Source organism: Pan troglodytes, chromosome 23 (genome assembly GCF_028858775.2).
Source record: "Pan troglodytes isolate AG18354 chromosome 23, NHGRI_mPanTro3-v2.0_pri, whole genome shotgun sequence".
NCBI classification, from domain to species: Eukaryota; Metazoa; Chordata; class Mammalia; order Primates; family Hominidae; genus Pan; species Pan troglodytes.
The window spans coordinates 48,628,634-48,652,118 of NC_086016.1; the positions used below are offsets into that span (position 1 = coordinate 48,628,634).

At 55.2% G+C, this 23,485-nt stretch overlaps 1 protein-coding gene across 12 annotated transcripts in view; it reads left to right on the forward strand.

Moving 5' to 3' along the window:
• GRAMD4 (GRAM domain containing 4) overlaps nt 1-23,485 on the forward strand; it is a 138,011-nt gene that overhangs the window by 57,728 nt on the left and 56,798 nt on the right. For 10 of the 12 annotated variants that reach the window (XM_024352620.3, XM_054675676.1, XM_054675675.2 and 7 more), the window contains one exon: nt 5,146-5,266. In XM_024352620.3, the coding sequence (XP_024208388.1) occupies nt 5,146-5,266 (121 nt within the window). Of the gene's footprint in view, nt 1-3,530; nt 3,944-5,145; nt 5,267-18,240; nt 18,356-23,485 lie in introns of those variants that run through there. The other 2 variants (XM_024352621.3, XM_024352622.3) reach the window with 2 other exon arrangements.

The window sequence follows — 23,485 nt, forward strand, 5'->3', positions numbered from 1 at the left end:
AGGGCTGGGGCAGCGTGTGGGGTGACCCCCGACCAGGAGGCAGGAGATGGGAGACGTCCCCAGAAGACCCACGCCCCATCTTGAGAGGGCTGCAGATTTCAGTTGAGGCAAAAGTTGGAGAAAATAGTTCTAGAAAAGCTGAAGAACTGAGAAATGACCAGGCCTACCACTCTGGTTTTATAGTGACAGCGCCACAGCCTTGGTGTCCTGCACCCTTGGAGTTCTGAGTCCAGGCCTCTGACTCCAGCTCAGGGTGGCTCCTCCGTAGGTCTGAGAAGGGATCAGCTGGAGGGACCCACAGGGCTTGCAGAAGGATTCAGACCCCAGCATTTCAGGGCAGCACCCCAGGGCCTTGTGTCCCAATAGGGGACCCCTTGTTCATTGGTGAGTCCTGCAGAGCCAGTCCTCACCACCCTGGTATCCAGGTGGCTCTCAGCTGGGCTGTGGAATCCCAGGACTGGGTGGAGACCGTGGGGCCCAGCCCTCGTGGGCCTGGAGCAGCCATTGCAGACAGGGTTGGCGCATGTGGATGGAGCCGGGTCACCCGCATGACGCTGCCTGTGCTTGCTGGGGAGGGTGCTGGGCGTGGCGGAGTTGAATTTTCCGCCTCTGCACTGGGCAGAGCCTTTCCACGCAGGCCTCTGGCCCCTTGCCACGTGTCTGTTATGGGGACCCACACAGCCCCCCGCCCGGTGGGGATGGGGATGTGGAGGGAAGAGCACACTTATTTGTAGGGCTGAGTGGGCAGAGGCAGATGGGAGCCTCCAAGCTCTTCTCCAACTCAGCCTCCAGGAAGCAGCCCTGCCCAGGCTGACGTGCTGGAACAGGGTGGCACGGTCCAACTGTTTTCCCCAGGCCTCCCCGAAAGTATGCCACAGCCCAGGCTCCTCGGAAGCCAGGGGGCCCCCAGCTGCCCTGGTTCCATCCCTCTGCCCGCCCGTGGGCCTTCCTCCCCTGCCCCCAGTGCCAGCATTGTCTGTCCTTGTCACAGGTGGGTACTGTTCTGAGTTGGGGCACTGGGATGTTTCCTGTGGGAATAGAGCTTTTTAAAGTGTGGCTCCCTCTCCTGCCCTCCCTGGGGAGCCCCCCACCTAATGAAGGCGGGGACTTGGATGAGGTGGCGTGGATGCCCATCCTCTCTTTGTCCCTGACTTCCAGGTAGCCTTTGCTCATGTCTGTCCCAGGGAAGGGCTGGCTGTGTGGGGCTGTTTCAGGGGCTCCTGATGAAGGCTGCTGCTGGCCCGGGAGCCCAGCAACTGGGGGCTCTGGCCGGCCCTGCTTTCTCCGTGGGTTGGCGTCCTTGCTGCTGCTGCCAACGGGAGTCCCCAGCTGGAGGAGGCCAAGGCCACTGGCTTCCTGGGGACCCCAGCCTACCTTGTCACCAAGAAGAATGGGGTCCTCTCTCTCCAGCATCACTTGAGACAATCCCAGGAAGAATCCATTGTGGGAAAGGCAACCCCTAGTTCCGAGCATGGTGTCCATGGGGTGTAGGCAAGAGGTGGGCTGAGTGGGCTCCGGGGGTCCCGGCCGTACAGGGGGTGTTTTCTGTCCTCAGTGTGGGGCTGGGACTTGGGATCCTTGGTTGTTGTTTAGGCCGCCTTCCCGGTTAGAAAATTCATGATAAGCACTGAGGTCTCCCAGGCCAGGCCTCCATCATCCTGCGTGGGCCACGTTACTCCTGGGCCACCCTCAGGCCTGTCTCACCCCTGGGTGCCCATGCTCTCAGCAGACAGTTGGGGGTGAACAGGCCCACTGGCCCCAGGCACACACCTGCCCTCTGTACCTTCAAGGAGCCATTGTAAACAGAGTAAGTGAAGTATTTGGAAAATGCCTCTTGAAGGTGGGCCCTGCCGAGGGCTGGGGGAGTGTGGCAGGTGATCCCTCGGTGGGGAGCGAGGCTGCAGAAGTGCCTGGCTGCTGGGTCTCATTTCAGCTTAATGTTTATGACCTCCTCCTCCAGACAGGCACATTCCTGTCTCTGACCTTGCCTTGTAACCGCTGTGGGCAGGGTGGCTAGGTTTGACTCAAATGCAAGGAAAATGGAGAGAAACTTCTGGAAGCTACGTAGATAAGAAACCTAAGGAAGGGGAGACAGAGGAGAGGAAGAGATAGGTGTGCATCTCCAAACACCAGCCCAAGGCAGACTCAGCGAAGGGGCAGAGGGCGTGCCCAGCTGTGCAGGAGCAAGGGTGGGCGAATGGCGGGAGAAGGGGCAAAGGCAGGAGCCAGGTGCCAGCCTGGTCCTTGGTCCATGGTCAGGGGTCCTGGAACTGCCCAAGGCACTTGGGGGCAAGTGGGTCGGAGCAAGCAGGTAGCGCGTGGCCACAGTTTCTGTGTTTGAGATCTTTAAAAATATTCATAATAGGCTGGGCACGGTGACTCATGCCTGAAATCCCAGCACTTTGGGAGGCCAAGGCGGGTGGATCACCTGAGGCTAGGAGTTCAAGACCAGCCTGGGCAACATGGTGAAACCCTGTCTGTACTAAAAATACAAAAAAAATTAGCCGGGTATGGTGGCAGGCACCTGTAATTCCAGCTACTTTGGAGGCTGAGGCAGGAGAATCACTTGAACCTGGGAGGTAGAGGTTGCAGTGAGCCGAGATCACGTCATTGCACTCCAGCCTGGGCGACAGAGTGAGACTTCACTATCTCAAAAAAAAAAAAAGAAATCATAATAGAAAACATTCAAAATGTCCAGCACGCTTTTGAACTAGAGAGCAGCGGGCTGGGAGCCCAAGTGTCCTTCGTCCCTTTGTGGTTGGTACCACCCCTGGCCACTCCTGTCCTGGGGGACTGTGTCTTCCCTGCCCCCGCCCCCGGCCACTCCTGTCCTGGGGAACCGTGTCCTCCCTGCCCCCACCCCTGGCCACTCCTGTCCTGGGGGACCGTGTCTTCCCTACCCCCTGTCCCTGGCCACTCCTGTCCTGGGGGACTGTGTCCTCCCTGCCCCCACTCCCAGCCACCCCTGTCCAGGGGAGCTGTGTCCTCCCTGCTCCCCACCCCTGACCACTCCTGTCCTGGGGGCCCGTGTCCTCCCTGCCCCCCGCCCCTGGCCACTCCTGTCCTAGGTGGCCGTGTCCTCCCTGCCCCCCACCCCCCCGGCCACTGGATGACTCTGGAGCAGGTCCCAGGCACGTTCTCATTCTGTCTGAAACACGCCAGGGTCCATATCTGAAAGATGAGGACTGGAGAGAAACAGCCCAGGGCAGTGCAGGGGTCCGGCCGCAGGCTTTGCAGTTTGCCTCCTCCTGGCTGCATGTGGGAGCACCCAGGCCCTTGCCCACTCAGGTGAACCTTTTCCAGGCTGTCTATGTCAGAGCCACCTTCATGGGGACGTTTAGCCCCCGGGGTCTGTCCTGGGGCCCCAGCTGGGGTCCTAGTCTGGCGGCACCTGCGTCTTGAGCTTCCAGGGTCAGCTTGGAGCCCCAGACCCATGTCTCCAGTGTATGCTAGAGCACAGGTGGGGTTGTGTGACCTTCTTGGGACTCTTTTGGAGCTTCTGTCCTCCTGGATGGGTGCTTGTGGGATCCCAGCTTCCAGCACCTGGGCTCCGCTGGCCTCCCGGAACAGGCGTCCCATGCCCGTTCCTCATCTGTCAGTGCTGGGACAGACCCCAAGCAGCTCCCACAGGGCCCCTCCAGCGGGCAGGACAGACGGAATCACCCTGCCTCCACTCATGCCCTGGGAACTCTTGCCCCAGCAGCGAGAGCAGCTGAAAGTGTGGGAGGTCGGGCACCCAGAACGGGGCAGCCACAGCCAGAGTGCCCTGCCTAGAAGCTGCTGGTTCCCGAAGCCAGCGCCTTCTTCCTGGGCTGTGGCCACAGCGTGGGTGATACATGTGCAAGGAGCCATTACGGTGCTGCTCCGGGTGGCCTTGTTGAAGCCGCACACCTGTTACCTGGCTCTGGAGGAGGAAGTCTGAGGACCCAGCTGGAGAAATCAGGTGCCTGCTGTCCTGTGGTGGGACACTCACTCGTGTGCTTTCCCTCACCAGGTCCCTGGTAGGATGCAACGTGGAGGGCGACTGTGTGGCATCCAGTGTGGGGCCCAGGCAGGCCTGGCTGTGCCGGGGGCATGGCCCCTGCTTTCTGTCCCATCAGCAGGATGTGGAACGGCCGCCTGTGCCCAGTCCCTGGGCTCCAGGCATCGGGCAGCCGTAGCCTGTAACTCGAGCCCGTCCTGGCTTGCTGGGGCTGTGAGCTGGGGTTTTTGTGGAGCAGACGGGATGACGAGGCCCCTGTTTGGAGTTTGCTGTGGCTCACTGGGGCTGTGAGCCGCGGTTTTCATGGAGCAGACAGGACGGCAAGGCCGCTGTTCGGAGTTTGCTCACCTCGGTTGCGGCAGACCCTTCTGCCCGGGGGCCAGTCTCTCCGATCTACTCAGTGTGGCTCGTGGAGGCGCCCGCAGCCTCTGCTCAGGTGTGAGGGCCTGGCTCTGGCACGGCCAGCCGGACACACGGGGCCAGCACAGTTCCAGGGTTTTCTTACCTCTGCAGCCTGAGGAGATCAGGATCACGACCATCAAGAGACTTAGCGCCACTTATCCAGTTTCCTTTTTTTTTTTTTTTTTTTTTGAGATGGAGTCTCGCTCTGTCGCCCAGGCTGGAGTGCAGTGGCGCGATCTCGGCTCATTGCAAGCTCCACCTCCTGGGTTCATGCCATTCTCCTCCCTCAGCCTCCTGAGTAGCTGGGACTACAGGTGCCCGCCACTGCGCCTGGCTAATTTTTCGTATTTTTTAGTAGAGATGGGGTTTCACCGTGGTCTCGATCTCCTGACCTCGTGATCCACCCGCCTCGGCCTCCCAAAGTGCTGGGATTACAGGTGTGAGCCACCGTGCCCCGCCTCCATTTTTAAGATATTTCTTAAAGCCAGCCTTACAGGGGCTCTGAGGATATCCACATTCTCTGAGATGTCCCTGCTCCCCACAGAGGAGGCTGGGTAGACAGACACGGGTCTTATGCTGGGGGCTCCGTTGCCCCATCTGACTGCTGCGTCGTCCCCATGCCCAGAAACTGCAGCTGCTGGTCCCTTTCCACATGCCACTGCTGCCATCCTGGGGCCCCTGGGCACCTCTGGGGGAACTGAGTGGTGTAGACCCAGGGTGCCACAGGTGGCCCCTCTGATCTTTTGGTGTTTTTCTTCTAGGCTGGTCCAGGGACCCTCATCATGGCCACAGGAGTCCAGGACTTTAACCGGACAGAGTTTGATCGACTGAATGAGATCAAAGGTCACCTGGAAATTGCCTTATTGGAAAAACACTTCTTACGTGAGTACCAGAAAGCGCTTGGAGGGGATGGGACAAGGTGGGTCAGGGGTGGCTGAGATGGGGGATGTCGTCTTGCCCAGGAGCTGGGTCTGGTGAAGACCCACGCAGGCTCCATCGCTGGACACGAGCCCTGGGCAGCTGTGGCTCCGGCGTGGCCCTTTGGGCTGGGTGGTCCCGGCACAGCCTCTGTCTCTGCGTTTGAGCCTCCCTTGCGGCCCTGCTAAGCTGGCACTCAAGGTTGCTCCACAGGGGCTGGGGGCGTGGGGGCCTTTCCCCTGTGGGGTAAAGTATAGTCTCTGGGGAAAAGGAGTGAAATATTCCCAGAAAATTGTAATTATTTTAGTGAATTGGTCCCTTGCATTCCCAGTGGGTGGCTCAGACTTTTTCAGAGCTTTTGGAAGGACTCTGAAATCTTATGTTTGTTCTGGTTGGTTTGTGTCTCCAGGAGGGAGGTAGGGCAGTAGGCTCTGGCGTCCACTGGCCTTGGCCAGGCGTGCCTGGTTTGCTGGGCTTCGGACTCTGCAGCAGTGAGAATGGCAGAGATTCTTACAGGAGGGGCTTGCAGGCTTGGCCCCACTTGGTGTATCGCTCTTCAGCCTCTCTCCCTACCTGTGTCCTCCCTGTTGTCCGGATGTGGAAACTGAGGCACAGAGGGTTCACAAGGTGATGCCTGACTAGTAAGAGGCTACTTACCAGTAAGACAGTGCCAGGCAGATGAGTCCCAAAGTTCCTGCCAGCAACCCTGCTGTGTGTGGTTTTCACAGCTGACACTATGGTGGAATTCTTGTTATTACGCTCCTGTGTGTCCAGAGCCAGTCACTTGTGAACCACATGGAGCCCCCATTTGTGACAGGCAGGGGCTTAGGACCGGGGTGCGCAGGTCACTTCCTTCTGGGTGTCGTGCCCAGCCAGGGTCTTTTCCATGCTGTGTACCAGACAGCCAGTGCCTTTGCCAGAAGGATTGTCATCTGGGTGCCCTGTCCTTGGTTACCAGTGCTCTCATGTCTGTGCACTCACCGGGTGCTCAAGGGTCCAAGGCCCGTCCACACAGCCTTGTGGGTTCACCTGGCAACAGGCCAGAGCGTGATAGTGAGCCTGTGTATGTACGGCACTGGATTGTGTGTGTGCTTAGATGGCGTAATGAACTCTGTGTGCTCATGTTTGTGTGGCTGTGGTTAACGGTGTGTGCATGAGTGTGTGTGTGTGTGTGTGTGTGTGTGTATGTACAGTGGTGGTTAACTCTGTGTATGCATGTATGTGAGTAGTTAACCACGGTAGTAGTTAACCGTGTGTATATAGACAGTGGTAGTTAACCCTATGTGTGCGTGTGTGTGCCTGTGTGCAGCGGTGGTTAACCCTGTGTGTGTGTGCACGTGTGTGGTGGTTAACCTTGTGTGTGCACGTACGTGCACGTGTGCAGTGGTAGTTAACCCAGTGTGTGTGCGCATGTGTGCAGTGTTAATCCAGTGTGTGTGTGTGTCTGCGTGTGCAGCAGTAGTTAACCCTGTGAGTGCACATGTGCGGCAGTGGTTAACTCTGTGTGTGTGTGTGTGCAGCGGTAGTTAACCCTGTGTGTGTGTGTGAGCGTGTGCGGCGGTAGTTAACCCTGTGTGTGTGTGTGCAGCAGTAGTTAACTCTGTGTGTATGCGTGTGGCGGTGGTTAACCCTGTGTGCGTGTGGCGGTGGTTAACCCTGTGTGTGCGTGTGTGTGCCCGTGTGCAGCAGTATTAACCGTGTGTGTGTGTGCATGCCCATTTGTGGCAGTATTAACCGTATGTGCGTGTGCATGCCCATGTGCATCAGTATTAACCATGTGTGTACACATGTGTATATCCATCTGTACTCTGACAGCTTTCTTGGGCCCCTGAGGACTGGACACTGGTCGTTCTGAGTACAGCTCTGGTGACACGCTATGGCTGTGGTGTGGAGTGACTCGGTCTCTCCATGAGCCTTAGGTTGCATAGAGCCAGCTTGGGCAGAGAGGGGCTGGCCCACATGGGCTGCCGACAGGGTTCAGTCCTCCCGATGACCGTCCTGGTGACCTGCCGCCTGCGACCTCACCAGCCTGCAGTGGTGGCTCTGCTGGAATTGATGGATCTCTGAGAATGGAGAGGCTGGGCTCTCCCTGGGCGGTGGCAGCAGGGGGCTGGCCCTTGGTTGACTGTCCAGCTGGGCCTGTGCGTGGAAGGTATGCTATTTGGCCTGGAGAGCATAGCTCGGCAGACTCTAGTTAAGTCATCAACCACCAGAGGCTGCCTTATCCGCTGAACCTCACGAATTGCCTTTCTGTGAGTCGAAGTGGTTGAATATTGACGGTTTTTCAGTCATGGGGCAGGGGGTCAGTGTTTCACTTTCAGGGAGCAGGTGCTCTTGGTGCAGGGGAAGGATCTGTGAGCATCAACAGGGACCCTCTGCTGGGGCCCGGGAAGCTTCAGGAGAAGAGGCGAGCTGGCATGTGGGGTGGAGGGATGGAGGGACGCCTGTCCAGGCAGATTCGCTTTGAGACGTTGTTGATAACAAAGTTGCAAAATGGAGACAGCTGAACCCACAGGGCTGCCTCTCTGGGGCCGAGCAGATCCCGGAGGAAATGAGGCCACCTGGTCACGAACAGAGCTGCTGGTGTCCCTGGACCAGCACTTGTGACTCTGTCCTCAGCATTTGCCAAAGGAGCATCTCCTTTTACCCCTTGGTAGCTCATGAAGTAAAAGTGTTAGGTTCACCTCTGACAGCCTGTGGGGTGGTGAGCACGGGGATTATTTTTTAATTATGGAAAATTTCAAATGTATCCAGAAATGGAGCAAAGAGTGTCATGGGCCTCCCTGGTTGAAACCCACCACTGGCTGCAACAAGATTCCCAGCAAGATTCCGGACCAGGCAGGCTTCCCCGACACGCCCTCTCCCTGCCCCCAACCCCCTGCCCAGGCCCCCCGCCCCCCGCCGGGGTTTTGGAGCAAATCCCAGCCAGCATCCTCTCATTTCAGCTGTAAATATTTCAGTGGGTAGCTCAGTGTGTTTTAAAAACAAAAGCCACGAGTCTAATATCACAACTGAAAAAAGCAAACAGCTTTTCGTTAATACCATCAGCTGTCCAACTTAAGCTCAAATTTCCCTGATAGGGATCGAGCCACTGCACTCCAGCCCGGATGACAGAGCGAGACCCCATCTCTTAATTTTATTAATTAATTAATTAATTAATTTATTTATTTAGAGATGGAGTCTCACTGTGTCGCCCAGGCCGGAGTGCAGTGGTGCGATCTCGGCTCACTGTAACCTCTGCCTGCCGGGTTCAAGCGATTCTCTGGCCTCAGCCTCCTGAGTAGCTGGGATTACAGGCACGCACCTCCATGCCTGGGTAATTTTTGTATTTTTAATAGAGATGGGGTTTCACCATGTTGGCCAGGCTGGTCTCGAACTATTGACCTCAGGTGATCCGCCTGCGTCGACCTTCCAAAGTGTTAGGATTACAGGTGTGAGCCACTGTGTGCGGCCCCATCTCTAAATAAATAAATAAGGAAGGAAGGAAGGAAGTAAACAAACAAATGTCCCTGATGAGGTCTCAGGTTGCTTTGCAGCTCTCTGTGAATGAAGAGTCAGATGAGGTTGGTGGGCTGTGCTCGGTGGTGTCTCTCTCCGGTCTTGACCCTGTGGGTTCTCTGTGCGTCACACTTTTTGTCCTTGGTAGACCAGGTCACCTGCTGGACAGTCTCTGCTCTGGACTGTGTTGAAGGCGGCCTAACATGGTCCATACCCTGTGCTTCCTGGTCGTGGCGGGGTTGGGTGACCCTTGGGGGACAATCCCTCTGTTGGTGGTGCCGTGTGCTTCCATGAGGCAGTCTCTGTTTAATGTCACAGCTTTGATGATTATTGCTCGGAGCCATCATTTCATTAGAGGTTACAGAATGGTCATTTTCTACTTCCGCTATTCTCTCTCCATTTGTTAGCTGACACATTTCCGAAAACAAACTTCCCTTTGTCTGCCGTTTGGCTCCGCCAAGGAGTAGTTCATAGACAAGGGGCAGGGTGCATTGTTGGATTCCCCCCTCATTTTCCAGTTTTCAAAATAATGAGTTGCATTCTCTTCTGAGAGCATCCACCAGAGAGGGTGTTGGGCTCTCCTGGGGTTTTTGGTATTCTCATGAGACAGTGAATGTAAACATATTTGGTGTGTTTTGATCATTCTGGCTCGTATCTGCTTAATGCTTAAATAGTTCTGCCTCTGGGCCTCTTTCAGTTGGCTTCTGAGAGTCCTTTTGACACAACCCAGTTGTCTCTGAGAGATTCCTTGCCTTTCGGTGTGACCAGATATCCCAGGCTCACCAGCATTTCCTGCCCCAGTCCTGGAATTGACCATTTCTGAAATAAAGCCCTGGTTCCTTTTGGTGGAAGCTGACATTGACACACTCCATGGGGATCCTGGGGCATTGATGGCCGCTGGTGACCTGTCATGTGTGGACCTTCTCAGTGGACAGGGCTTGGGCCTGAGGAGTTCATACAGATAATTCTATTGGAATTCACATCCAGGACTCCTAAGTGCCTGTGTAACCTCATCAGACTTTTATTGTATCTTTGTTTTGCTGAAATCTTGGTTCTCAGTGAACATCATCAGCATTACACATTTGTTTGATCCCTTGATAATACACACAATCTCAAAATAAAATATCACAAGATTACTCAATGCAGTCTCTATTTGTTTCTCATTCTTTTGTCCTTAGGGCTTGTCCTACTAGAAAGGTACAGATTATGGTGTTTGACAGTCACTGGCAAGACTTTTTCCTTCCTTTGAGGCTGTGTTATCAAGTCAGTACAGAGTTGGGTGCATTTGTTTCTTTTCACCTTAGATTTCTAGAGATGGCTTTTTTTCTTTTAAATTTTGACATGATTTCAGACTTACAGGAAAGTCACAAAAATAATACAAAGAATTCTTGTGTATTTTTCATCCAGTTATTCCCCAAAGGTTAATATTTTACCGCATTTGTCTGTCTGCCTCTCTTATCTATCTATCCATCCGTCCATCTATTTATCCATCCAGGGATCCATTTATCCATTTATCCATCCATCCATCCATCCATCCATCCATCCATCCATCCATGCATCCATCCATGCATGCATCTATCCATCCATCCATCCATCCATTTATCCATCCCTGGATCCATCCATCCATCCACCCACCTACCCATCCATCCATCTATCCATCCATCCATCCATCCATCCATCCATCCATCCATCCATGCATCCATCCATGCATCCATCCATCCATCCATCCATGCATCCATCCATGCATCCATCCATCCATCCATCCATCCATCCATCCATCCATTTATCCATCCCTGGATCCATCCATCCATCCATCCGTCCATCCGTCTATCCATCCATCCATTTATCCATCCATCCATCCATCCATTTATCCATCCATCCACCCACCCACCCATCCATCCATCTATCCATTTATCCATCCATCCATCCATGCATCCATCCATCCATCCATCCATCCATCCATCCATCCATCCCTGGATCCATCTGTCCATCCATCCATCCATCCATCCATCCATGCATGCATCTATCCATCCATCCATCCATCCATCCATCCATCCATCCATCCATCTATCCATCCCTGGATCCATCCATCCATCCACCCACCTACCCATCCATCCATCTGTCCATTTATCCATCGATCCATCTATCCATCCATCCATCCATCCATCCATCCATCCATCCACCCATCCATCCCTGGATCCATCTATCCATGCATCCATCCATGCATCCATCCATGCATCCATCCATGCATCCATCCATCCATCCATGCATCCATCCATCCATCCATCCATCCATCCATCCATCCATCCATCCATCTATCCATCCATTTATCCATCCCTGGATCCATCCATCTATCCCTCCATCCATCCGTCCGTCCGTCCATCCATCTATCCATCCATCCATTTGTCCATCCATCCATCCATCCATGCATCTATCCATCCATCTATCCATCCATCCATCCATCTATTTATCCATCCATGTATTCTTTTTTTCTGAGCTGCTTGATGGTCAGTTGCAGGCACAATGCCCCTGCGTGCTAAATACTTTTGTAGTATTTCCTAAAGGCAAGGATATTCTCTTATCTAACTTCAGGACAGTTATCAAAATCAGGAAATTAACATTGATACAATGCTATTATTATCTGGTCTGAGATCTTATTCCAACTTCACTATTGTCTAGTAATGTCCTTTGTAGCAAAAGACAGTTCTGACTTGGGATAGTTTCATGCCTCTTTCATCTCCTTTCACCTGGAGCAGTAGTTCTTTCTTTGTTTCCTGATATTGACGTTTTTGAAGAGCACAGGTCAGTTATTTTGCAGACTGTCCTCAATTTGGGTTTGTCCCGTTTCCTCATGAAGAGACTCAGGTCATGAGATTATGTCCGGTTGCCACAGACATAATGGCGTGTCCTTAGTGTCACATCGGCAGGTACATGATGCCATTTTGTCCCATAATGCATGATGTAGAGAATTCTTTTTTTAAATTAAATTTATTCATACAGCTATCTAAAATCGTTTCCATGGTTCCAAAGTCAAGGTATATTCAGAGAAGTCGAGTTTCTCTTCTTGCACCCCGCCCCCATTTCCTCTCTTCCCCTGTAGATAACCAGTTTTCTTCTAATTTTACACTGTATTCTTCCAACTGAAATTTTTTATAAACATGAGCATCTATGTTGGTTCTTAGATAAATGTTAGGGTGCTCACACTTTCTGCACACTCACATTATATCCTGTAGGTCACTCCAAAATGGTACACAGAGATAATCCCTGTTCCAGGTTACACTTGCCCCTGTTCTGTGTTACACCTGTCCCTGTTCCATGTTACACCTGTCCCTGTTCCGTGTTACAACTGTCCCTGTTCCGTATTACATCTGTCCCCGTTCCATGTTACACCTGTCCCTGTTCTGTGTTACACCTGCCCCTGTTCCAGGTTACACCTGTTCCTGTTCTGTGTTATACCTGTCCCTGTTCTGGGTGACACCTGTCCCTGTTCCAGGTTACACCTGCCCCTGTTCCATGTTACACCTGCCCCTGTTCCGTGTTACATCTGTCCCTTTTCCATGTTACACCTGTCCCTGTTCCAGGTTACACCTGTCCCTGTTCTGTGTTACACCTGCCCCTGTTCTGTGTTACACCTGTCCCTGTTCTGTGTTACACCTGCCCCTGTTCCGTGTTACACCTGTCCCTGTCCTGGGTTATATCTGTCCCTGTTCCGGGTTACACCTGTCCCTGTTCTGGGTTACATTTGTGTCCATGGTGTTACTGTAGCATGGCTTCATCCACTTGTCCACTTGTTCCCTGTTTTTTTTTTTTTTTTTTTTTTACTTTGTTTTGTTTTTGAGATAGGGTCTTGCTCTGTCACTCAGGCCGGAGTGCAGTAGCACAATCCTGGCTCACTGCAGCCTCGACTTCCCAGGCTCAAGCAATCCTCCCACCTCAGCTTCCTGAGTAGCAGGGACTATAGGCACATGCCACCGCACATGGCTTTTTTTTTTTTTTTTTTTTTTTGTGGAGATGGGGCTTCATTCACCATGTTGCCCAGGCTGATCTTGAACTCCTGGACTCAAGCCATCCATCCGCCTCGGCCTCTCAAAGTTTATTACAGGCGTGAGCCACTGTGCCTAGCCTTTCTTGTTCCCTGTTGATGGACAGTTGTACTGTCTCTAGGAGTAGAGGATTTTAGTAGTTACTGATAGTTCTTTGCAGGCTGTCTGCACCTGGAGGATATGGGATGAGCTTGTTTTTATACCCCAAGCATGATATCTTGGGTATAGTGGGAGCTTGGTGAATGGAGGGATTAATTGCAGATTAGTTGGAGTTCGCCCAGCAGAACCTGTGCCTTGTCCCATTCTCACTCCCATCTTAGTCGCCAGAAGGATATAGAATGTAAGAGAGGACATTATGTAATCTGGGGACCCACAGACATATTCTGGTTGTCACTAAGCCAACATCTGTGTGCCACTGTGGCCATCTCTGCCTCGCCTGACCTGCAGGAGGGAGTGCTGACATGGAGAGCTGTGTTCAGGAGTCAGGACCCAGTTCTAATTCTTGACTCAGGCGCTGGTTAGCAGGTGGCTGTGAGCATTTACCCGTTTGGGGCCTCAGCTCCCCCACCTGTAAAGCAGCTAAGTGGTCAGTGTTAAAATTCCACTCAATTATCTATAGTGCTTTCTCTCCGAAAGCAGAGTGTTACTCTTCATGGAGGAGAGGAAATGGCCCAAGCGTGCTGCAGCCTTCTCTGATGATTAAATCCTGAAGAGTACAAATGTTCCTGCAAGCAAATGACACAGGATGAAGAATGTGAAGTTGAAATGGGTTTTGGCTCATGGCTGAAGGCAGGAGCCTAAATTTGTTAAAGAAGCACATAAATAAATTAAAAGCATCATGCGTTTTTATTTAGCCCAAATGCATTTCGGTTGCTAGTGCTTTTTGAGTGCGGTTGCCGTGCATGCGTGTGCATCTGTTGGTCACTAGTCACCTGCTGTGCGCAGGCTCTGGGAGGTGAGATTCCCCAGGGTTGTAAGGTGCACACACAGCCTCTACCCAAGAGCACTGTGATGTAGAATTTGGATTTTGGGGGAAAGTGCTTCTGAGGACCCTCGGGGCCAGGGAGCTTCTCTTCCTGGGGTCTTCCCGGTTGCTAGGCTGTGTAGGGGAGCCCTCGTGACTGCCTTTCTTCTTCCTGTGTTGCTGGAGAGGGCTGCAGATGCCTCCCTGGCTGAGCTGGAGGGTGCTCCCCTAGGCTACCACGCCCTGTCTCTGGGCATAGGTACCCTCGTAGCACCAGACACGGGTGGATTCCCGGCAGATGCACTCACACGGGCAGTGGCAGTGGTTCCTCAAGAGTGTGACTTGGAGAGAGACTGCCTTTTCCTCCTGAGCCCCTGATGCTCCCAGAAGCTCCCTTTCCTGCTGTGACATACAGGGATCAGAGTGGCTGGCCCTTACGCCATGGGAGATCTTCTCGAAGAAGCTGGCAGGAGGGGCTGGCCATCTGCTTCCTGAGGCCTGCAGGCCTTCCTCTGAATGCACAGTTTTAATGGAGGGGTCCTGGAGGGGAAGGGAAGTTTCTAGGTGGCTGTCCTGGGTGATTCAGAGTGAGGAAGACCTTCCTTGCCATTGAAGTCTTCTGGAAGCAGAAGGGTCTGGGGAGCTGCCAGCTCCCTGCTGGCGGGGGTGTCCTTTTGAGGCCTGATGGAGACAGTCTTAGGTGTGGGGCTGACTCGATGTCCCTGGACTTGCCCCTTCGGACCTGGGCCTGTAGGTGTGGTTCTTGGCTCAGGCCTTTTAAATTCTGCTCTTACAGTTTCTCTGGTGGTGAAAAGCTAAACTCTGTGTTAGTGTGTTTTCACGCTGCTGATAAAGACATACCTGAGACTGGGCGCTTTACAAACAAAAGCGGTTTAATGGACTCACAGTTCCATATGGCTGGGGAGGCCTCACAATCATGGCGGAAGGCAAGGAGGAGCAAGTCACATCTTACCAGATAGCAGCAGGCAAAGAGAGAGCTTGTGCAGGGAAACTCCCCCTTATAAAACCATCAGATCTCGTGAGACTCCTTCATGATCACAAGAACAGCACAGGAGAGACCTGCCCCCGTGTTTTAATTACCTCCCACGGGGCCCCTCCCACAACACTTGGGAATTCAAGATGAGATTTGGGTGGGGACACAGCCAAACCATATCAGACTTCCAGGGCCAGACACTGGGTTGGTCTGGTTCTGCCCTAGAGTGACATGTTTAATAAGTGACGACTATGAGTGGGTGACCCAGACCTACAGAAGGGAGCAGACAGGCAGAAGATGAAGACAGGTGGCACTGATACAGCGGCGTGTCTATATTATATGGAATTTCCCTAGGAAAAAATGAAGTTGGCCCCCAATCCCTGTTTCTCCATCACCTCCATTGCCCCATGAACACCTGTCTGCTCTTTAATTACACATTGTGGATGTTTGGCCCTGGGATACTTCATTGCCCAGGACAGATCTTTGAGTACAGGGGTGAGCTGACCCTACCACACCGAGTTCCTGGCCTGTCCTGTCCCTGGAGCTCACACCTCAAAGGAGAAACCCCTGATCCTGCCAGTGGGGGGCCTCCTCCCTGCTGCCCCCAGGGGCTGGGATGAAGTCAGAGAGGGAGCCTGAACACACCTGCCTGTGTGTTTTGCAACGGCTGCAGGTCCTGGGTCCAGCATTGTCGTCTGACAGGTGTTTTGGATGATGCCTGTGTTGAATTCCATGGGAAGTGTTAAGTCGGGAACCACTGCCCACCTCTGTGACCTCTCTAGTCACTGCGTCCCGCCCTGCTGAACACATCCCAGCTCCCTGGCCTCACAGCCAAGGTCCTGCGTGCAGTGGGTGAGACATTCCCCAGGCCAGCAAGCCTTCCCATCCTCTGCACCTCATCTGTAGATGAGGCTACATGGCAGGGATGGGCTCTCTCGTGGCACATGGAGAGTACTGGTGCAGCAGTTGGCATGTCCTGATGTCCCAGCTCTGTAAGGAGACCCTTATTTGTCATATTCATCTACCAACAGGAGTCATATGGGAGGGAGTAAAGGTAGCTGCTGCCTTATCTGTGATTTCCAAGGGTCTGGGCCCAGAGCCTGGCAGCTACTGGATGCTGAGCGCACAACTTTATGTATGTCTATATGGATGGATGGATGGCTGTGGGTAAGTGGATAGGTAGATGGGTGGACGGGTGGGTGGATGGGTAGATGGATGCATTGCTGGAAAGATGGATGGGTGGATGGATAAATGGATGGATGAGTGGACATGTAGATGGATGGATGGGTGAGTGGATGGATGGATGGATCAGTGAGTAGGCAAACGAATAGGTAGATTAGGTAAATGGGTGGGTAAATGTTGGATGGATGGATGGGTTGATGAACAGACAAGTGAGTGGATGGATGGATGGATGGATGGGTGAGTGGATGGATAGATGGGTGGGTGAATGGCAGAGGGCTGGGTAGATGGATGGGTGAATGGGTGGATGGATGGATGGATGGATGAGTGGATGGATGGATGGATGGGTGAGTGGATGGATGGATGAATGGATGGATGGGTGAGTAGATAGATGGGTGGGTGAATGGGAGAAGGGATGGTTAGATGGGTGGGTGAGTGGATGTGTGGATGGATGGACATGTGGGTGGATAGATGGATGGATGATTGGATAGATGGATGCATCAATGAGAAGGCAAACGAATGGGTAGATTAGGTAATGGGTGGGTAAATGATTGATGGATGCATGGATGGATGGATGGATGGATGGATGGATAGATAGGTAGACAAATGAACTAATAGGCCGTTTCCTCCACTAGGCATGCTCTTTTGCATATACTTTAAGGCCTTACTGGCCACCTTCCAGAGCTCCAGATGCACCACCTTGCTCCCATTCTGTCTGGTGTTTGGTCCCAGATGCAGTTTTATCTGTGCCACCTTTGCTTCCTAGTGCTTTGGGGCCTAGAGTCACCAGCTGGAACTGGAGTTGGGGAGTGTCCCTGATTGCCCCTAGCCCACACTCAGCAGGGAGCAGGTGCTTGGCAGAGAGCCTGTTGCTGTGGAAAGGGACTGGGGGCCTGGAGGGCTTGGCTGCTGGGTGCCAAGCGCTTGGTTGGAAAGGGAGGTTGTGGGGGCGAGGGATGGCACGTGCTGTCGAGCACACGCCTCTCCTGGCTCTGTGCTGGGCCGGAGCCCCAGAGTCCAGCCCACAGGCTGTCAGATGCCGCGTGCCTCTCACAGGGAGAGGCAGGCGTCGGTTTCTGAAAACCAGCTGCTCTGGGTGAAAACCCTGGCTGGGATCCTAGTTCTTATTTGACGTGGTAAAAATGTCAGTACATTATCTGTCCACCTTAGATCCTGCATTGGTGTCCTGAAATGTACCTAAAACGGTGGTCGGCCAGCTATGTGCGCAGCAGCCTTCAACATTAGGATGTGATGGGCTTGGAAGCTTGCTCCTTCCTGGTTACCAGCCAAGACAGTGTTGACAGTTGATCGTTCAGTAAACATTATCTCTGCACATAGCGGTAAATGACACCGCAATAAATAAATGTTAGGGAGAAAATGCAGGCAAAACTTCACAATAAAAGCGAGGCATTTCTTGGAATTCTCTGTTTTCCCTGAGCAGGGAGGGCCACGGGAGGAAGGGGTTAAAAGGGCTGCCTCTGTGCTGGTGGCTGTAGATGAAGCCGTACTCTGGGCTCTGCAGTGTAACTTGCAGCCTGGTGATTCGATGGAGGGAGTGCCTGTCTTCTAGAAAGTTCCTGTGGTGATGGCGGGAGGGCTGAATTGGGCTGGGAGAGTTCAGGTGAGAGTCCGGGGGAGGTGGCCAGGTGGGGCCTCTTGGTGTGCGGGCCTCCGGGGATGCGGGCCTCCGCCAGGCCAGGAGCAGCTTTTTGGGTGGATCCTGAGTTCACACCCCTGGCCTGGTGGGAAGGAGTTTTATTTAAAGATTATCACTTGATTTTTATTTTTGGGTGAGGCTGGGCCTGTTGAATCAGTCGTGTGCCAAGAGGACTCCTGCCTGAGAGATCTACTTTTACAGGTTTAAAAATAGCCGCAGAACTGCTTTCCTTCCTCCCAGCAACTTCCCTGTGCGCTGAGTGTCGAGGCTGGGTGGAGGGCTGGGCGTCGAGGCTGGGTGGAGGGCTGGGCGTCGAGGCTGGTAGGAGGGCTGGGTGTCGAGGCTGGGAGGAGGGCTGAGTGTCGAGGCTGGGTGGAGGGCTGGGTGTCGAGGCTGGGTGGAGGGCTGAGTGTTGAGGCTGGGAGGAGGGCTGAGCATTGAGGCTGGGTGGAGGGCTGGGCGTTGAGGCTGGGTGGAAGGATGGGCGTCGAGGCTGGGTGGAGGGCTGGGCGTGGAGGCTGGGTGGACGGCCGGGCCTCAGCCCCACAGTCTGGGCCTGCGTAGGCCTGAGCCGACGCATCTCCTTTGCCTCCCCTCAAATCAGGGTGGCCGTTCACTCATCAGAGAACGTTCTGGGGGTTGCCCCGGAGTGACCAGTGAGGTGGTTGTCCCTGCCCTTCTCCTCGCAGACGCTGGGGAGGCGTGAAGGCTGGAGCAGGTGGGTGCACAACCAGCCTGGCTGTCCCAGGGCTTCCTTTAGCCTCTGGGGGGGCGATTTCTATGTGCCATGTGTCGCCATGCCAGGCTCTTGTCCTGTCCCGGGGGCTCCTAGTCTGTGGCTGATTCTGCTTCATTCCTTGGAGAGTGGTGGCTGGTGCTGACTGGAAGTGGGTGGGGCTGCCTGCAGGACCAGAGTCACTCATCCTTGTGAGCGTCCCTAAACCTTGCGCTAGAGCTTGACCCCTGACTGCAAGACGCCTGTGGGTCTGAGAGTCCCTCTGGGCATGCAGAGTATCCCCTGGGCCTCCTTCCATCTTCCCCTCTCCTCGACATATTTTTCTGCCCGGTGGCTCTTGTGATAGGTTGGAGTGGGGGCAGGCCCTGGCCCATCGGGTAGCCATCCTGGTTTCCCTGTGTGCCACGTACCCGGGCCATCTCGCTTTCCTTCCTGACAGTGAGACGGCTGATGTGCCTTCCTAGGCATCGGGGAGGAGACCCCTGGGTGAGAACTCACGAGGCAGCCACAGATTTCTCTTTCCAGGAGCTCCCTTGGGACTTAGGTTCTAGGGTCCGACTCACTCCTTGGGCAGGCATTTTGGGCCCCTGGCCTCCCACTGGGTTCCTTGCCATTTGGTGGCTGCTGTGACCAGGTCTGCTGTGCACTCAGCCTATTTCGGCTGGCCCTCGACCCTGGAAGAGGCCCAGCTCACTGGGCTGGAAACAGTGCCACGGGATCTGCACAAGCTGTGGCCTCTGATGTGGTGGCTTCTCTGCTGCTGCAGGGCCGTGACTTTCTGGTCTGATGTTGCGGGCCATGGCTCCTATCCCTGGGTCTCCACCTGTGACTTGGCCCCCGGCAGGTGTGATATCACGCGCATCCTGGTGCACCCGGGCAGCCTCCCATCCCTGTGCGGCGTGTATGGCTGCCACCTGGACTCTGCTCACACACGTCTTGCACATGTCTGTGCCCAGACAGGTGCAGGGGGTCTTGGGAGAGCAGGTGCCCCGTGCTGCCATTAGGATGCGCTGTGGCAGGTCATGCATTTGTGGGCCACGTGGGTGACTCTGGAACACCCCCTCCATCTGTGCTGTTCACTGCAGGGGTTTAGAGAGGCTCGGTGTGCACTTTTCTGGTGGGGCCGCCTTGGTGGCGGCACTGGGGAATCCTGCTTCGGGTGCCTTTGAGGGCGGAGCTGGAGGTGTGGAGGAGAGAGACGGAGCTAGGGGCTGCCAGGGACGCTGTACTCCTTTAGGGCTCCTGGACCCACCAAAGGAGGGCTTCCAGTGGTTTTATAACCCAAGGACTGCCAGGGGCAGGAAAGTCCACGCCGGGCCAGGTGGAAGGAAGAGGACTGTCCCAGCCTGCCTAGGCACTTGGTTCCTTTGCTTGACACGATTGTCTCGAGGGAGAGTGTGGTTGGCACACTCATGGCCCCACAGAGTGTCCATGTCCCCCCAGCCTGTGAATGTGGCCTCCCATGGCAGAAGGGACTTTGTAGATGTGGATGAGTCGCAGACCTTTGGTGGAGATGGTTCTGGATTATCTGGGGGCGCACAGTCACCACAAAGGTTCTGAGAAGGAGACGGCAGGAAGGTCAGAGGAGGCCATGTGAGGGTGGGGTTAGAGGTCACAGTGACGTCATTGCTCCCTGGGGGCCACAAGCCAAGGAGCACAGGGGCCTCAGGAAGCTGGAAAGGCAGGAAATGGGTCTCCCCCTTCCCGGAGGCTGCAGAAGGAACAGCCCTGCCCACGCCATGACCTCAGCCCAGGGAGACCCAGGTTGGACTTCTGACCCCAGAACTGTAAGAGAATATGTTTGTGTTGTTTTAAGCCGCTGTGTTGGTGGTGAGCCATGGGAAACAAATGCAGAGGTCACCAAGGGGCTCCGTGGCCTGCCCTGTGTGTGGCCTCGCTCCCACCCCCACCCTACAGGACACCTTGGCCCTGACCTGCAGGGCAGGGAGGCCTGTGGGTAGGGCAGCCTGGCGTCCTCAGTGTCTGTGAGCAGCTCGGGGCACAAGGAGGCCCACTCCAGAGGCCGAGGGAACCCAGAGCCTCGGCAGCAGCTGCAGATTTTCGGTGCCTGGACGGGGGCCGGGGCTGGACGAGAGGAGTCTGCCGTGTGAATAGCAGCTCAGTAGTTTGCTCCGGGCTGGAAATCGGCCCTCCTGTTTCTTTTCTTACTCGGGAAAGAGAAAGAAAAATTGATGATGGGGGATTTGCATTGCCTTTGTCCTGTGGAAAGATACAGCTGTGCTCGGCACACTGCAGTTGACCTGAATGTGTCGCTGGTGGGCAGGAGGCAGGCCAGTGCGATGGAGTCGTGGGGCGTGTGATCATCATTTCAGTTTCGGGAGAGACAGCAGCTTGGCCTTGCAGGGAGCCGTGTGCTCAGAGATAGGAAGGACTCATGGGAGAGCAGCGGTCAGACGCTCCGGCCAGTTTCGTTTACTTAGCTGTCTTTGTACCATCAGGAACGACACTGGGCAAAGGTGGGAAGCCTCATGGCTCTTCCGGAAGCTGGGACAGGCTGATTTGCCATGCTGTCCGAGGAGCCCTGTCTGCAAGGCTGAGGGGGCCATGCCGCCCGCTGACCCGGGAGCCAGGCATCCTTTGGTCTCTGAGCAGCGAGCATGGCGGGGCTCTGGCGTTCACATGGCGTCCTCTGGGCTCTGAGCAGTGAAGATGGCCGGGCTCTGGCGTTCACATTTGTCAGGGCTCTGCAGAGAGCCTGACCCCAGGAGGTCCAGGGTGGAAAGAGGGGCGGCTGCCTGAGGCCCCTTTGACCTCTGAACCCAGGCTTGTGAGTGTGCTTTTTCACACAGGCAGGCACGACACGGCATCCCAGGCTCCAGGAGGGACCCGTGTCCGCATCCATCCACATCCGTCCCTGGGCTGGGACTGGCCACCTTGGCCCAAGCTTTGGCCAATGCTCTGCCGCGTGGTGGAACCCGGCTGGCTGCTGCCCTTTCACAGCTTAGTGACTCCAGGAAGGGGCGTAGGGGGCAGCCCCATTTAGGAAAATGTGGTTTCCTGTTACCCGTGCAGGGAGGGGCCAAAGTGCTTCTCTGACCTATGGATGGAGAGGCATGTGGGCTGCCTTGACCTTGACAGGGCCAAGATCAGAGGAGGTGACGTGTGGGTACTAGGAGTTAACCTGGGAAAGTACCTGCGCCTTCCCGCCTTGGCCTACTCCGCCCAAGAGGCCCGCCGGGAGCAAGCCTGCCCAGTGTGACTTGTCTCACCTCTGTGTTCCCACGCGATAGAGTCACTGCCACAACATGAAGACAGAGGCATGAGATGGAAACACCCCGTGGCTGTCTCTGAACCCTCCCCAGCTGGCTCCGAATTCGGGACTGAGCCAGGCGGACGCTCCCTTTAGGGAGAAACACCGGCTGATGGGGCACTTGGTTCCTTCCTTCGCTTATCCAGTGAGCCTTGATTAAGCCCCTTCTGTATGCCAGGCACACCGAAAGAGGGGCCAGGAGGCTGAGAATCGGGTCTGTTGGAGGTGGCTGGGGGGTAGGGTGGGAGGGCAGCATCCATCTCAGGTGGGCCAAGATGTCCAGGCTCTCCTGGCTCTCTGTGGGCGTGTGACCCATCGGAGGAAGGGTCCCCAGGCTCCTCCTGCCTTGGGGCATGGACCCGCCCACCAAGGGCTTCAGGGCCAGCCCGGGCTCACGCAGTGGGTTCACATGCTCCATGCTGCTCTTGGGGACCCACCCAGGCACCCTCTCAGGGCAGGGTGTTGTCCCCTCTGTTCATGGTGGTGTCCCGGCGCCTTGGCAGAGGCCGGCGTGTGATGATTACCTGAGTATTTCTGACGAAGGTGTGCCAGAGCCGGCCCTCAAGTGGCTCCACGAGGGCGGGGGGCTGGGTGCTCGTGCCACATGCAAGGTTGGCAAGGGGCTGGGTGGAGGTCCCTGCAGGGGGTGGGGTTTGTGGACTGATCCCCGTGTTAGGGCTGTGACACCGAATTCCCAAGTCCCCGCCTGCCTCCACTCCGTGCACGGCCCGCTGGTCAGCGCATCTGCCCTCCCTGCTAGACGCACTGTGTGAGAACTGGCCAAGCTCCCCTCCCAACCACTCTCCCTTCCCCACATCTTGCTGGCTTCTCCTTGGGCCAGGCTGGGTCTTGGGGCCAGAACAGATGGTGACACCGGGGATGGTCCCTCCTCCAGAACCTGTGGGGTGTGTTGGGCACAAGTCAGGGAGGCCTGCAGGTAATGGAGGCCTGGAAATGTCACACTGTACCAGGAGGTTGTGTGCCATTTCTGGGAATCCCCACCCAGCACACGGAGTGGGAATCATGTCCCCAAGAGGAAAGAGCAGGACCCGTGAGAGAAGATGACAGAAGGCTACGCCAGATGGGGCTGTTGGGGAAGTCACTCGGGGAAGTGGTATTGGGGTCAGGACTGAGGCTGAGGGACAGCTTACCCTGGAGGGCAGAAGAGAAGCTTCCTCGGGAGCAGGGCCAGCACATGCAAAGGTCCTGGGGCAGGCCCGACCCTCGGCAAATCTGAATATTTTCTGGACATTTGAGGACCTAAAAGCAGGTCTCTGTGGCTTAAGCCCAAAAAGCAAAGATGAGGGGTGGTGTGGAGGGCGCTGAGGCTGGGAGTGGGTGGGGGCCTCGGGAGGGAGCTTCAAGCTGGGAAGTTGGATTCATTGCCAGCCCGGTGAGGAGTTCTAAGCGGGAAAGCAACAAGGTCTGGCTTGTGCTTTACAAGAAGCCTTGGACCTCAGCTTGGAGCCGGACGGGAGGGTGTGCGAGGAGCTGGGAGGCCGGTTAAGAACATGGGGATGGGGCTGGGGCAGCTGAGAGACCAGCAGAGTGGATGGATCTGGGATCTTGGAAGAAAGAACCCCAGACGTGTAGGGGGTTAAGGGCCCCCGCCCAAATGTGGCTGGCACTGCTCCCCTCTGCTGTAAAGGAGCCAGCCGGCCGCCCAGAGAGGGCTGGGGGGTAGCTCCCTCAGCCCTGGAGACGTGTCCCCCACAGCACTGGGTCAGGGGCCCTGCTGCTCCTGCCGCCTCCTTCCTGCTGCTCTGAATTGGAGCCCCAGGCTGGGCTGGACCCTGCCCCTGATTCTGACTCAGAAGCCTCCCCAAGGCCCTAGGCAGAGG